This window comes from Nilaparvata lugens, chromosome 7 (assembly GCF_014356525.2).
Source record: "Nilaparvata lugens isolate BPH chromosome 7, ASM1435652v1, whole genome shotgun sequence".
In the NCBI taxonomy this organism is placed as follows: Eukaryota; Metazoa; Arthropoda; class Insecta; order Hemiptera; family Delphacidae; genus Nilaparvata; species Nilaparvata lugens.
The window spans coordinates 7,846,888-7,862,288 of NC_052510.1; the positions used below are offsets into that span (position 1 = coordinate 7,846,888).

The following is a 15,401-nucleotide window of genomic DNA, read 5'->3' on the forward strand; positions in this document are numbered from 1 at the left end:
ATTTTACAAAGTATAAAAATTAATCAATGAGAATAAAAATTGAATGCAATTAGAATAACAAACAAATAAAATTATGATGTAACTTCATAAATCGGCGGTGTTTCAACAAATAATTGTCGATTCTCTGAGAAGGGTATAAGATAATATCCTTCCCATCAACACAAGACCTGGAGAGAATAGGCAGAGTTAAAAATATAACCCAACATGTGCTGCCGTCTACTGGCAGAAGAAAGAGTTACACTTCAGTAACTGTTGACCAATCAGGAGAGTCGAGGCGGAGTCGACAGTAAATTTCTCATCCAACAAGTGCTGTCACCTATTGGCAGAAAACTGAGTTAGATGGATTTCATTGTATTGGCCGATCAGGAAAAAGTATGTGGAATCCAAAGTGAATTTATCATCCAACAAATACCACCTCATAATGACAGAAATGTGTATTGAACAAAACGTTTCGAGTTGTCGAACAATCAGGAATGAGGACTGAAAATTTTGTTAAGTGAACAACTACAAGACTTAACCTATTTCGGACTATGTGTAACCTTATCTCAATTTGGGAGAGGAATAGCACAAGGTTACTTATTTTTTCTCTCCCTATCATGTACTTATTGTATGAATCAATAAAGAATAATGAAATCTGAAGGTAGAAATATTATCTCTAGTTTCTAACTCACTAGTTATTTGTGGAGGGAGTTTTCGAATATTCGCTGTTCATAAACGTACAGCATCATAGCCACCTAGGTTGCTATGACAGCATACATCCTACATCAGTACATCATGTGTCAAAAAAATCTCCAAAATAATTCTATTGGCGTTTTCCCCTTTAGAAAAGTATCCTGCCTGAAGAGGAGCTGCTGTCACATCTGAATGGACGGGACTGGCAGGCAGTGAGCCGCTAATACAAGGATGCCTGGCAGTATAGATACTTCCTGGTTCAGCAATTCAATTTCTAACTTATATAATTTCTTCTTAATTTGTATGATTATCTGCTATTTCTAATCAACTCCTCAAGACGGCACTATGCCATGGGATGAAAACGCCTTCAATGATATGCTTTGTGTACTGATTTTTTGTGGAATAATTGAATAAAGGCCATTTATTATGATTTCTATTGTTTGAGGTTTTGCTTGTCCACCATTTCCCTGGGCTCCGACCCCCAAGGAAGAGTGACAAGCGATTTTTCCAGAGTGAGTGCTCCACATGTCCATGTGGTAAACAATCATACTGGCTCCGTTACCATTAAATCGTTTGCTCTGAGTAGACGTAATGATCCAAGAATGACAGCCTTCTGCATCTGAACTGCAAGCACAGCAGCAGGTCTCTCACAGGCTGGAATCGTTCTAAGGTTGGCCAAAAATGAAGGTCTCATGCCTCCCAGTACACCTACAATCAACACCACCATTCTCACAGAGTAGCCTGGGTTTAGCCTGCGCAGCTCCATTAGTAGGTCATGATATTTCGTCTGTTTTTCCTCCTCTTTGGTGACAATGTTACCCTCAGCTGGTGCTGAAAACTCAATGACATACATTGTCTTCGAAGTGATGTCAAGGAGGACAACATCAGGCTTTGTGGCTCTTAAAAGCCTGGTGGTAGAGAATGAGTAATTCCAATAAATTCGGCACCTCTCATTCCCCACAACAGATTCAATCTCCCCTGGGGCATAAGGCAGCACTGGTGTTTTGTCGATACCATATGAGTGTCTAAGATGGTAATAGAGAACTCGCAGAGCAGCATTATGTCGATGGATGTAGCCTGCAGTTGCATGCACAGAACAAGAAGACAGGATGTGCATGATCGTCTCTGGTGCTCTATGACACACCCTGCAACTGATATCAGGAACATCCATGTGCATTACTCTGCTGCGGTATGACAATGTGTTGATGACACCATCTTGACATGCCAGTATGAAACCCTCAGTCTCAGATTTCAGGGCTGCTGACTTCAGAAAAGCAAAAGTCAGTGGCTTGGACAAGCCTTGCTCCTCAACATGCCTGTAGAAAACACCATGCAAGGACTTGTCCTTATGTTGCTGCAACAGGAGTCTGGACTCAGCAGTCTTTATTCTAGCCCTGAGCTGATTAGGCTCATGCTCCTCCTCCCGATCAGTGCGAAAATCGAGACCAAGGGTATCTGCCGCATGCTGTGCTGCCTTATATAGGAAGGCCCCAACCCCTGCAACTTCATGGTCATGAACCAGCTGCATAAGGGATCAGAGCATCTTTGTATGCTGCAGGCAAACTGTAAGGCCACCCTGTTGTGCAGATTCTCCAAACCAAGTAGACCTCTGCCCCCTTCATGCCTTGGCAGGTATATTCGGGCAACAGAAGAGCGGGGATGTAAACTTCTCTCCATGTGCATCCTTTTTCGAGTTTCCCTGTCCAGGTCCTGGAGCTCATTCCGATTCCATTTAACCACTCCAAAAGAGTAGGTGAGAACCGGCACAGCGAGCATGTTATGATTATTATTATTATTATTATTATTATTATTATTATTATTATTGGCGTTTTCCTGATTCTCTTGTATGTGGCGCTGACTCATTTAGTGAGTTTCACGTTATAATGGCAGTATTCAAATTATATTGTTGCTGATGCTATCGACAAAGCAGATATCGCTATTCTTTTCTAGCTTCGCAAAAAACATATCGTTTTTAAAAAAAGTAGAGGGAGGTATAATTAACAAAATATTTTATCTCAATTATGAAAATTTATTATTCAGTTATTGAGGAATGTATTTTCTTGGTGAATAAAATAATTTTCAACAAGAATGAACAGTTAATATTACATCAGATATACCGGTATCAAGTAACTTCTTTAGACGGGAATGGTTAAGCAGAGAAACGGCAATGATGTGGTTCTTTCTTTCTCTACTACCATTATAACATGGACGTCCCTATAGGCAGCTGCCAAGCTGTTTAGTCTGTCTGTTCCTCTAATCCGGCCCTGATAAAGACTATTGAGTTGTGCTTTTTGTTTGATGATCGATCAACTTTGAAAACTTATCTATGTTCCACTGCCAAATTGCCAGTCTGTTCATTGAGCTACTAAAAATTGCTCATATCTCATGTAATTGAGGTTCCGCTCTCGATGGATATCAGTGATTAGAATTCGCCACTTCTATTCAGACAGTATTTATATTGTGCTAAATTCTAAATAGAGATTAATTCACTTTTGATAACAATGAATGGTCAGATTCGTTTTGGGAATTGAGTTTGTATGAAGGATACTCAGAATGCTACAAGTATTTGCGTTGCCTGCTTAATCTAGTGCTTGATACAGAATGTTTCTTGTAAGAATGCTCTTCTATATTCATTGACTCACAGATCTGAAAAAATGATGGTTTTCAATAATAATTCACTGATGTTTAGAAGAGAGTCTTCAATGGTATGTGGTGATATTCTTGTTTCTCATTGACAAGTTTATGCCATTGATACAATCAACAAAACGTCTTTTCAGTTCACTTTGAACCTCAAAAGTATATTTTATTAGTTGTTATATCAATGATATTCTGGAGAAAATTATTTTCAATTTTCTCAGCTTGTTATGTAGAGCTCCACCACTATACGAAATTTGGCTGTACTTGTTAATACAACAGCACATTTTTATATACATATGTATATTAAGCTTGATACTGGCTTATTATATATCAGCATTGCTCACTGTCCACTAAACAATTGAAGATTCAACTAATTTTGATTCAAGTAAATATGGAGCTCTATAAGAAAAAATATTATACATTGTAGGAAGAGGTTGGCTCCGTGGTTTCGTTGATAAACTATGAATGATATGAGTTAAGATTCATGCGCATACTTCCTTTGTTGGATGGGTGACCACTTGAGGGGCTGACTGCTCTGAATATCATCTATGAGTTTAAAAATCGCTTACCGCTAGATTGTAACACACTTAAAAATCTACACATTCCTTATCATCATCATTAACGACGCACAAGCCTGGAGCTTATATGAGCATGACCATCAGCAAAAAAGAATTTAACTTTGACAAGACAATTATTAATGAAATACATTCCATCCAAGAGTAAAACAGAAATTATCTATTAGCCCCTAGAATAGTTTAAATTGCCAGGTGTTTGTAAGAAACGTATTGACAAGCTGCTCGAGTCGAGAGGCTAATTTGAATATCACCAACTAGCTTGAAAGCTAGTTTCACTTACATCGATCCACCATCTAGTTACACACATCGATTTTTGACGTTCGATTTTTTGCAGTCCTTATAAACAGCTGTACACCCACGATTATATTCGACGTCGTCTTCCTTCAAGGATTAGGCCCAAAGCTACGTTTATATTCACCCATGTCTAAAAAAATGAAAATTTACCTGATAAAATTCCATCCATGATCTACGACCAAAGGATGAAGGAGACCATATTATAGAATACCTATTATAGACCATAATTATAGACCATATTATAGACCATATTATTATAGACCATATTATAGAATACCTATCTCTTTCTGTATAGGGCTACTTGTAATAAAAATAGGAAAAAAAGGCTTCAATGTCCGAAACATGTTGTGATTAAATAATTCAAAAAGGGTACTGAGATTTTTATTTTTCTTTCTATAGAATACCTGTATAGTATGGTCTCGGTAGGATCCTACACCTGGTCTTAGGGATAATTCCTTCAAATCTCCTCCATCCTACCAGAGGGAGAATCCAATTACAATTATTGAATGGAAACAGACTTGAAACCTCTTGATTTATTGAAACAATTTTATACTAGTATCGGTTTTTATACTATACAGAAGGCCCTTCAAGCTTTCTCAATCCCACGAAACTGTTTCATACCTCAGGTACAAAAATTACATCCCCAGATACTACATTGAATCCCTTCAAACTTTCAATCTCTGAATCATTCCCCAGGTACAAAATTTAATCCACTATCTCATCAACAAAAGAATCCCTTCAAACTTTCAAACTCTGTATCATAATCAAGCCCAGATACAAAATTTCATCCATTATCTACATCAGGAGAATCTCTTCAAACTTCCAAGCTCTGTATCATAATCAAGCCCAGATTCAAAATTTCATTCACCATTCACAAGAGATTGCTCTGTATCATTCCGCAACCTCGCGTTCCTCATGAGCCTCCTCTGCAGACCGTCTCCCCAGACGCTGGCGCAGATTCCCGCGCGGGACATTTTCGTTCTCCAGTAGCCGCAGGTTGGCAGCACTGCCGTGCCACCAGTTCCACTAACAGGGTTGCCGCCGCCGTCCTGTGGGAGGGAGAAGGGAGAAAATACATGCATCGCATCACACCAGAGACCAGACCGGCTTTCCAAGTTCACCACCGTTCAGTCAACATCGGAAATCGGACTGAGGAACATCTGTTTTGCTGGTAGTCGAACTCGTGATTGGTGAGATTACAGAACGCGTGTTCTCTGCCATCATGTCGGTACATGCTTGGACGTCACATTTTCTACCAACGTTTTTCTAGTCGAAGAAGAACAAACCAAAGTCACAGCCTTTACAACTTGTATCAGTCAATTAATCAAGGTTTATTCATCAGTTTTAGTGGTGCCTTTGTAGATTTTATCAAACAGCGTGAATAAATATAGTGTCGTAAATACTACGTGATCCTCCCCATACTTTATCAAAATCCCAACGTGACTAAGTGATTCTCTGTTTTGTTGAAAGGACCTCATCCTCAATTATTGGTGACGATAGTTGATTATGATTTTTGTGAGCTGATACTACAAACTGCCAAGCTGACAGGTTATAACAAGCTGATTTCTGACTGGTAAGTTACCCTAACATACTATATCTTATCAAAAATGATGTGTTCTGCTAAAAAATAATCCTGTGAATTTATCTTGTGCTTTGAATTTGATGCTTGACAACTTGCTTTTGAGTGTCCTTACCTTGGGCACTGGTAGAAGTAGCTCTGACTTTCTAATTAACCAGTAGGTTTTGCCAATGTGTGTCTACTCTCTTAAGATCATGTCACATGATCATGATCACATGATAGTGGGTGACATGAAGTGGCATGTCATGTCACTATATTAGTATCAGGAAACATGGGTTACACAAGAATGCATGCTGCATTAAACTTCTGATTCTGGCTTTGAATTGAAAGTGTCAATCATCAAGTTATCACCCTCATTTCAAATAGCTATCACTCGACTGATAAATAAATAACAAGTCGAAATTTATCATCCCTGATAAGTTTTTGTTGGTTAACAGATTTGATGCATTGCTCCAACGTACACTCAATTCAAGAATACGTTATCTAAAGATCTTATTACATTATATTATAGTGCGTTTGTTGACAATTCCCCCTGAAATTCTTTCGCTTATACCTAAGATGTGTGCGCTCCTTAGTTGAAGAATATCATGTAATGATAATAATGTATATGTTATTGAGACTTACCAATACCAATGTATAATATTGATGCATGATTCACTTACATTTAGTTTACCAATAGTTAGTTTAGTTTAGTTAGTTTACAAATACCAATGTATAATATTGATGCATGATTCACTTACATTTAGTTTACTATTCACTAATGGGGAGTTGTCAATGAAGAATCCTTTATTCTTAGAAAGATTACTTTCCCATTGAAAAGGGATATTTTATGCATTTTTCAAGGAGAGGGGCTACTTTACAAACTTTTCATTTGTTCTGGATTTTTAGAAGTTGAAAACTCTGCACTGAACATTCAGACTATGTTATTAAAGTTCCCAAACATTAGAAATAAAGATGGATTGTTGAATAATACCATTATATTATTGATTTATCAAATCTTTATACATCTTTATTCCATATTAATCAGCTATGTCAATTTTATACCATCAATCTCAGCTATTTTAAGTATCACAACACTGCTATACTAAGGATCTACAAATTTGTTTTTCTCACAAATTTGATTTCAAACCCTAGTATGCTAGGAATACAATAATCACAATTGTTAATTCAAAGTCCTGCTTTTTGTCTGAAAGATACGAACATTGTTGAAGAAGCGATTAAAAATCATTCCACACATTCCTTCCTCCGGAAATTACATATGGAAACTAACAAACAGTAGGCGTTTGTGTCTGAAACTGCTCTTTATCATTCAGCTTCTGTATAATTGAGACTCTGGCATGCCTAGTTGAAACATTAAATTAAACATAAGTTTCTTTTGAGTTGATCATCAATCGTTTTTGTATCATACAAACTTTGTCATCATAACTTGTTGTGAGGACATGAAATTAAAAAATATATGTCCTTTTCCATTTGAGCTACAAGGTTATCAGTATTTTTTGTTTCATTCATATTCTGTAATTATTACTTAAAGTTATGACACATTAAATTAAACTTGAGTCCCTAGATCAATCTTTCTTGTATCATTCAAATTTTGTCATCATTGCTTAGTGTTAGAACATTAAATTGAACATAAGTTCTTTTTGAGTTGTTCAATCTTTTTTGTATCTTTAAAATTTTGACATCATTGCTTGATGCTAGAACATGAAATTAAACATAAGAACTACAAGACTTAACCTATTTCGGACTATGTGTTATCTAAATTTGGGAGAGGAATAGCACAAGGTTACCTTATTTTTCCGCTCCCTATAATTTTTATAATGTAATTATTGTAAGAATGAATAAATTCTTTTTCGATTGAGTAACATGATTAACAATCCTTGTTTGCATCATCAATATTCTGTAATTATTTTTTGAAGTTATGGCATATCGAATAAAACTTTATCAATTTTATTTGTATCGTTCAAATTTTTTCACCATTCCTTGGTGTTATGTCCATATTTAAGAACATTAAATTGAACATAAGTCCTGTTTTTATGTGAGACTATACGATTATAAGTCCTGTTTTTATCTGAGACTATAATACGATTATTATTCATCCTCCTCCAGTGTGAATAATTCAAGAGTAGAACAGCGCGTGATAAATGTAGCACAAAATTGAAGTCTAGTCTAGACAGTGAAATTTTCATTGTTATTGAGCCGTAAAATGTTCACTGTAACACTCATGTTGCCTGTTTTTATTGCTCTCCTTTGTAGAGGATTGCTCCTCTATATGTCCACAAGGGGATTAACACACTATTATGTTGTTCGAGTGTGGGATTTATTCTGGAGAAGGGGACTGGTCGACTGGGAATTACCATTTCAAGACGTACCTACTGTCATAATTTCGAGTAATGATGCCATTGGATTCGCTGTTTATGTTGTTTCAGTATTCAGTTTATTGAAGGTGCTGAATGACTAATTTACAAATGTTCGTTTTCGTTGTAGATCTCAAAAAGTTATTCGGTCTGATCTTCAAATAAACAAATTATCATTGCATTTGGTCTATTCAATCTCTATATCTTATCAATATATCCTCAGTGAAGATTATATTATATCAAATATCATTTTGATCACTCAACAGCATTGTAAATCATGCTTCTACAGTATCATAAGATGATACCGTATTATATTATATTAAACATATTGTATTATATTATATTATTACTGTATAAGCATTTCATGCTTCTATAGATTTGTTGTTCAGCTCCATTTTCTGAACAAAAAAGCTATAGAAGCGAAAAATGCTTATAACTTACAGTAATAATATAATATAATACAATATGTATAATAAATATAATACAGTATCATATTATAATACTGTAGAAGCATGATTTACAATGAAGAAGCCCTTCAAATATTTCAAAAGCATTCTGAATCCTACCCTATATTAATAACCCATACTTTTTGAATCAGGTGTTTTATTAAGATTCGGAGGAGGTTTTTGAACTCTGTTATTCTTAGATAGTATAGAAGGTAACATTCTATACAATTCTAACCAAATTCTAATCCGATTCTGGTTTTACTTAAATTTTATCCAATACTACATTCTATACTACCTGGTTATTCCTGCCTCAATCTTTCAATTTGGGAGAGAAATAGTACAAGGAGTGTCCTTAGTTTTTTCTCCCAGTCAGTGCTTCTTTGTGAAAATTAAAGATATTCTACATAAAAGCTGTATTATAGAAATGAGATATTGTGTAACTCATATAAAAAATAAATCACATGAAAATGGAAAATTGCTCAATTCTACTCAAATATGATTCATTTAACTTTATCAGTTTTTTTATTCCCATATTGTCGATAAAAATGTTATTCTCTCAGCGCATCTAGCTTCAATAGATTATCTTCCTCCTAGGATTGAGCGATGCTTTCTGTTATATTACTTTTGAATCAACGGATAATGCCTCAATTCCACTAGAATTTATCATGTAAACTTTCAGTTGAACAACCCATTATTATCTTAATGGAGCATTCTAATCATTGATTTGTTGAAACTTTACACAGTCTCTATTGAATAATAATAGGTATATCTCTTACATTCAATCTAAGTTACAAACAATATTATGCTCCTATGTAAAACCATAGAAAAATTTAATATAAACTATAAGAGTAAACTGAAATAAGACTATTGTACTGTAAAATAGAGTATTACATCCTCTTTAGTAAATAGAACACATAAATTATTCCATTAGTGATACCATCTAGTGTGACATATTAGTTTTTGAGAAAAAATTTCATGTAAACTTTCAGTTGAACTCCAATTCATTTCTCAAAAGAAAGAGAGATCTAGCGATCTAGTGTGATATATCAATTTTTAGAGATACCTCAATTTTACGTGAATTTATCATGTAGAATTTCAGTTAAACACAAATTTATTATCGAAAGAAAGACCGAGAGATCTAGTGATCTAGTGTGACATATCAATTTTTAGAGATACCTCAATTTTACGTGAATTTATAATGTAGAATTTCAGTTGAACACAAATTTCTTTCTCAAAAGAAAGACCGAGAAATATAGAAAGAGTGTGGCATATTAATTATTTTAGATGGTTCAATTTTACGTGAATTTATCATGTAAACTTTCAGTTGAACACCAATTTATTTCTCGAAAGAAAGACTAACAGATAAAATTAAATGCATTTTTCAGTAAAACCACATTTAGTTGGCACATAGCAAAATTGAGCCATAAGGCTGCTACTCATCCTAATCCACTTTTGTCGGATAAATGGCTGCTTTTAGTTTCGCCGCAAGATACGATCCATTGAAACCCAATTTGTGTAATCTCTTATCGCACGCTCTGCATGTGCTTGCTCTAAATGTTAGGAGCTTCTGTACCAATTTGATAAAATGCTTCTGCTTTAAGTTTCAACACAGCTATTAGTATGTGTTCATAAAATAAAATCTACACTAATCTGTAGTCTATAATTTTCAGTGACTGTTTGACTTTTAACACGCTTGAAACATTTTTATTGAAACTTGGAAGATTAAAGATAAATCTATCTTAGCTCAAACTGACCAAAAATCGTACAAAAACTGCACAAACCGCTTACTTAATTTAATTACTATTTGATGTGCAAATTTAAAGTGTAGTTGATCTTGAAAATTTCATGGGATGTTTGGAACTCCTTTCTTAAGGTAGGAACTATGCTTATAATCAGGTTCTATTCTTACCTCTATTAGGTTTATGCTTATAATTAGCTTAATTAATAGGTTCTTCAAAATGAGTTTATTGAATTTAATGTTTCATTGATATTCAGGTTCAAGTATTCTGAAATATTCATTACTTCTAGGTAATCAAAAGCTTAACAGGTTGTAAAATCTATAGAGATATAGAATATGGAATTCAAAAACTATGGGTACAGTACCAAGATTATCCATTATTAGATGAGTACATCATTTGCCAGTTTTATCCAGGTTCACAATTTATTTTTTTTTATTTATTCATATAATACAAAATACAATCCAGGTAAAAACAACATTATGGGTATTTGCCCAAAACTGCTTCAAACCTTAATTTATTTAGAATACACAGTTTAAAGGTTATGTTATTTAAGTTACTTAAATGATAACTTAATTCGCACACAATTTCGAGTTCAAAAAATGTATTTACTATAATCATTAATTTATCAGATTGTTCAATTTTCAAATACGAATCCAAACAAAAATCTTCCTTCACAATTGCAAAAATTATTAAAAATTCCACTCTAAACCACGATATTATGTTTTATCAATTAAATCCACAATTCCTAGTAGACAATTTTCATAGGTTGAAATATCAATAAAGATAATTGACCGAGCGAAGTGAGGTCAAGGATTGAAGTCGACGGTTTGGCATTTCTCTTAATGTTTAAATGTTTGAATGTTTAAATGTTTATATGTTGCGCATTTATGGCGAAACGTGGTAATAGAATTTCATGAAATTTGACAGGTATGTTCCTTTTTAAATTGCGCGTCGACGTATATACAAGGTTTTTAGAAATTTTGCATTTCAAGGATAATATAGAAGGAAAAAGGAGCCTCCTTCATACGCCAATATTAGATTAAAAATCATACTATAGAATTAATCATGAATAAGCTGTTTAGTGGACTATTATATTACCCGTTCAAAAACATCAAACATTTTGAAAAAGTATCTTTCCAGCAACGTTATAGACAGTTGCAGCCAGACCTGATAACAGCGCTCACGCTCACATTCCGGGACGACACGTCACGGTACGATAGGACAGAAAGCTCTATGTTCATTTAGGATTTTTCTAGACATTCTAAATTGATAAATTAATTATTAATTTTTGAGAAAACATAACAACAGGTCAATGTAACTTACTGAGCGCGAGGTCTACTGTTCACAGAACTACTAGTATGATTGCACAGAATTTGAAAAATATTATGCTTATACATACCGTTTACCGAATACTATACATGATTTCCCACTTTTATGCAGGTTCACAATTCCTAATAGACAATAATTTTCACAGATTGAAATATTAATAACTATGATATAATTGCACAGAATTTGAAAGATATGAGTACAATATCATGATTATTCATACCGTTTACCGAATACATAATTTTCCATTATTATCTAGGTTCAGCTATATTCTACAAAGATGGAATATTATCATAGCAGCGAGGATCCCTCAATTTTCTTAGCACTGAACACTCGGGGCTACTCGAATACACTCGAGACTGCTCGTCTCCTCAATAAACGCAGACGCTTGATAATATATAACGCCGTAAACGCTGAATAGCACCGCCACTGCTTTCTTGATTAATATTCATTACCTTGTGAACGCCTCTAGTGAGACGACTCACTATCATCTGTCAGTATTCCTTGTAGATAACAGATCAAAGCTTCCCTTCAAACTAACTCTGACAGTTTTGCGGGAATCTTGTAGTCATTTCTATCGTGAAATTCAGTTTTAACTGTCAGGATTTATAGTGTATAAAATCAATGCTTTTCATTCAACCAACGCTGACAGTTGTAGGTGAACCTTGTCCTCCCGTTCCTGTGCCTTTGTTTTTGTTTATCCAGCAGCAACTGAGGAATGGGTGCGTGCATGGAAATTGAGGAACACACACACACACACACATACCTCTACGCACAGCTATTTTCGAACCAGACACCACCAATATTGTAATTTACTAACCACTTCGTAGTATAATCGTACGAACAAAAAATCCCCAAACGTAATTGGAAAGTAATCGATTGTGGGTCGGTGTCGGTGCATAACTAAAGATGCAACAACGTTCATTCTCAGATTCACTGGAGACTGTCAGTATAGTTGAATGGGGAGTTTTACTGAGATTCAGTACACAGTCTGTCAGAATTTGTTGAATGGGAGGCTATAGAGAGATTCACTACACTCTGTCAGTATTTTTTAAATATGAACCATTGAAGATACAGACAAGGATTAATGACGTTTTGAAGTGAATTTCAGATGGGGAGGCAATTCAAATATAGCCGGGAGGGTATTGAGGAGCTCCTTGGATCTTCAGAGAGCCTATTTATCTGGTAGAAGAACCTTATATGTTTCTCTGAGCCTTAAGTTTTTATACAAATACATATGTTTCTATGTTTATATGAACCTTATATAAACTTCATATGAGAGAGCTATCGTGAAATTCACTTGAAACTTTCAGCATCGGTTGATTGATTGATTGATTGATCGATTGATTGAGTACTTTATTTATGTAGATTACAATATATACTGTCTTATACACTTATATACAATAGCTTACAATACAGCAAAATTATAGATGAATTTACATGATATAGACTAAGAAAATAATTATTGAACTGTATATGATATGAAAAAGCAATTTGTAATATAATAACTATAGATAATAATTATATTGTTATGCATCTACATAAATTGACGGAGCTTTGGACATATCAATGTCCATTCTTCGGAAAGAATATTAAAAATATCCTCCCCACTAACTCTCTACCAAAAATGTTGAATGAGAAGCCATAGTGAGATCAACTCCAGACTGTCAGCATCAGTAGAATGGGAAACATAGATGTTATTTTGTGAGGAATTCTGCCAATTTGAAGTGAATCACAATTTAAATAACCACAGAAGAATCTATAGAGAGGTGAATGCTTGTGAGTTCAGATAGGCTTGTCTCTGTTGTACGCCCAAAAATAATAAAGAACGATAAACAACAAATTACATTCACAAGCTAAATATATCTCCCTATAACTAACTATACAGCATAGCAATTATTGAACTGTGAGTAATATATTTGCAGCAGATATCTACGTTTGGTCAACTCAGTGCAACATACCAATTATTAGGGATGTGAATAATGTGTTTTGTAGCGACACTGCAACGGTTTAAGTTTGTTCAACTCTATCAGGGATGTGAATAATGCGTTTTTGTACCAGCAAATAATTATTCAAGTTAGTTCTACTCAATGCAACATACTGATTATGAAAACTGTATATAACGTATGTTGTAGCAACAATCTATGTCCATTCTCATGTTATGAATATTAGGATGTAGTTGTTAAGAGTGGATAATAATAATAATAATAATGAACAATTTTAGTGATTGAACAATTTCAAAAGGTACTTAGATTTCTAATTTTTATTTATATTGCAATCAATTATGCCCATCCATATCATAGTTCATGAACCAATATCCAATTTATTGTCTACCTCAGTGCTAGATGAACAATTTTAGTGATTGAACAATTTCAAAAGGGTACTTAGATTTCTAATTTTTATTTATATTGCAATCAATTATGCCCATCCATATCATAGTTCATGAACCAATATCCAATTTATTGTCTACCTCAGTGCTAGATGAACAATTTTAGTGATTGAACAATTTCAAAAGGGTACTTAGATTTCTAATTTTTATTTATATTGCAATCAATTATGCCCATCCATATCATAGTTCATGAACCAATATCCAATTTATTGTCTACCTCAGTGCTAGATGGAATAATCGGGTTGATGATAAGTTAAATAATAATTATACTTGTTGAAACTCCTACATTGGTGAAATCGACAATAATAGATAAGAAGTGAAATCAAATTGTCGATAAGTATCTTCAAACAATATAATTCAGACTACAGGAGGCATAATATGGTGTGAGAGAAGAAGAGTGTGTTATTTGTATTGCTGTTTGATACGGTGAAATGTAACGGCTTCTCTTTATGAAACTGGTATCCGATATATAGCAGGCTACAAGAAAGTGTGGAATAGATTGGCCATACTATTAAATATTGTATATAGCACAGTTCAGTACTACATTCCTTTAAATTTGGTAATAGTTACGAGCTTCTAGTAGTATTATTCTAATTTAATTAGGCTAGTGCATAGGTTGTAGTGAAAGTTAAGAGGTACGATATAGTATAAGGATTCATGAAATAAGCTACAAACTCATAATTGATGTGTAGTCCTTCATTTTCAGTTGTAGTTACTACGAAATACCTTTGTAAGTAGTCATAAATCAGCAATTTATTATTGAAGTAGCTATGATTCAGTTAGTGAATCGGTAGTTACAGGATAAGTTCTGGGATTATACAGGAGTGAAACTCGAGGAATCAACTAGAAACTCATCTTGAATGTGCAGTACTAGATTCATTTATATCCAGTGTTAGTTTGTGAAAGTTATCAACGAAATAACTTTTATTTAATTAGTGGACCGATAGTAGTATAAGCTCTGAGATAGGACAGTATTGCGATGTATGAATAGGCTATTTATTCCATTGACAATCACAAATCATAATTATAATATATAATATGATTGGGAGAAGACAACAGGCATAGCCCAGAACTGTCTTCTCCCAAATTTTCACAAATAAGAGTTTCAAAAAAGAATGAGGTTAAGATTTCACTTCAAAAAGTCCAATTTCCACTTCAAAAGTAATGCATAAACTAAAAATTTAAATTTTGATATTCAAAAACTAGTTAAAAACATAAATGTTTCTCTACAAATTGGAATTTTTTAGTAATATTGCAAAAATTTGAGCAAAAAAAAACAAAACTTCACTTATTATTGACTAGGAATTATTCTTTGAATAGGCTGTGCAAAGGCTAAAAATAAACTTTCTACTGATGATTTTCAAAGTTTTCTTATTTGTATATCATCAAG

General features: G+C 34.0%; 2 protein-coding genes across 3 annotated transcripts in view; one reads left to right on the plus strand and one right to left on the minus strand.

The window, feature by feature from the left end:
• Positions 1-1,216: 1,216 nt before the first annotated feature.
• LOC111060101 lies at positions 1,217-2,200 on the minus strand. The gene has a single exon (XM_022347747.2). The coding sequence runs from the start codon at positions 2,198-2,200 to the stop codon at positions 1,217-1,219; it is 984 nt and encodes a 327-aa protein (XP_022203439.2).
• Positions 2,201-5,182: 2,982 nt separating this feature from the next.
• The window catches only part of LOC111062680 (beta-1,4-glucuronyltransferase 1), a 302,287-nt gene continuing 292,068 nt past the window's right edge, over positions 5,183-15,401 (plus strand). Inside the window, exon 1 of one of the 2 annotated variants that reach the window (XM_039433595.1) lies at positions 5,183-5,751. Coding sequence is in view for 1 of the 2 variants with exons in the window: in XM_039433594.1 (XP_039289528.1) it covers positions 10,408-10,430 (23 nt within the window). In the remaining variant the exon portion in view is untranslated. Of the gene's footprint in view, positions 5,752-10,392; positions 10,431-15,401 lie in introns of those variants that run through there. The other variant, XM_039433594.1, reaches the window with a different exon arrangement.

What these genes read in the sequence shown, in the direction of transcription:
- LOC111060101 (XM_022347747.2), bottom strand. Translation starts at nt 2,200, where the DNA reads ATGCAGCTGGTTCATGACCATGAAGTTGCAGGGGTTGGGGCCTTCCTA.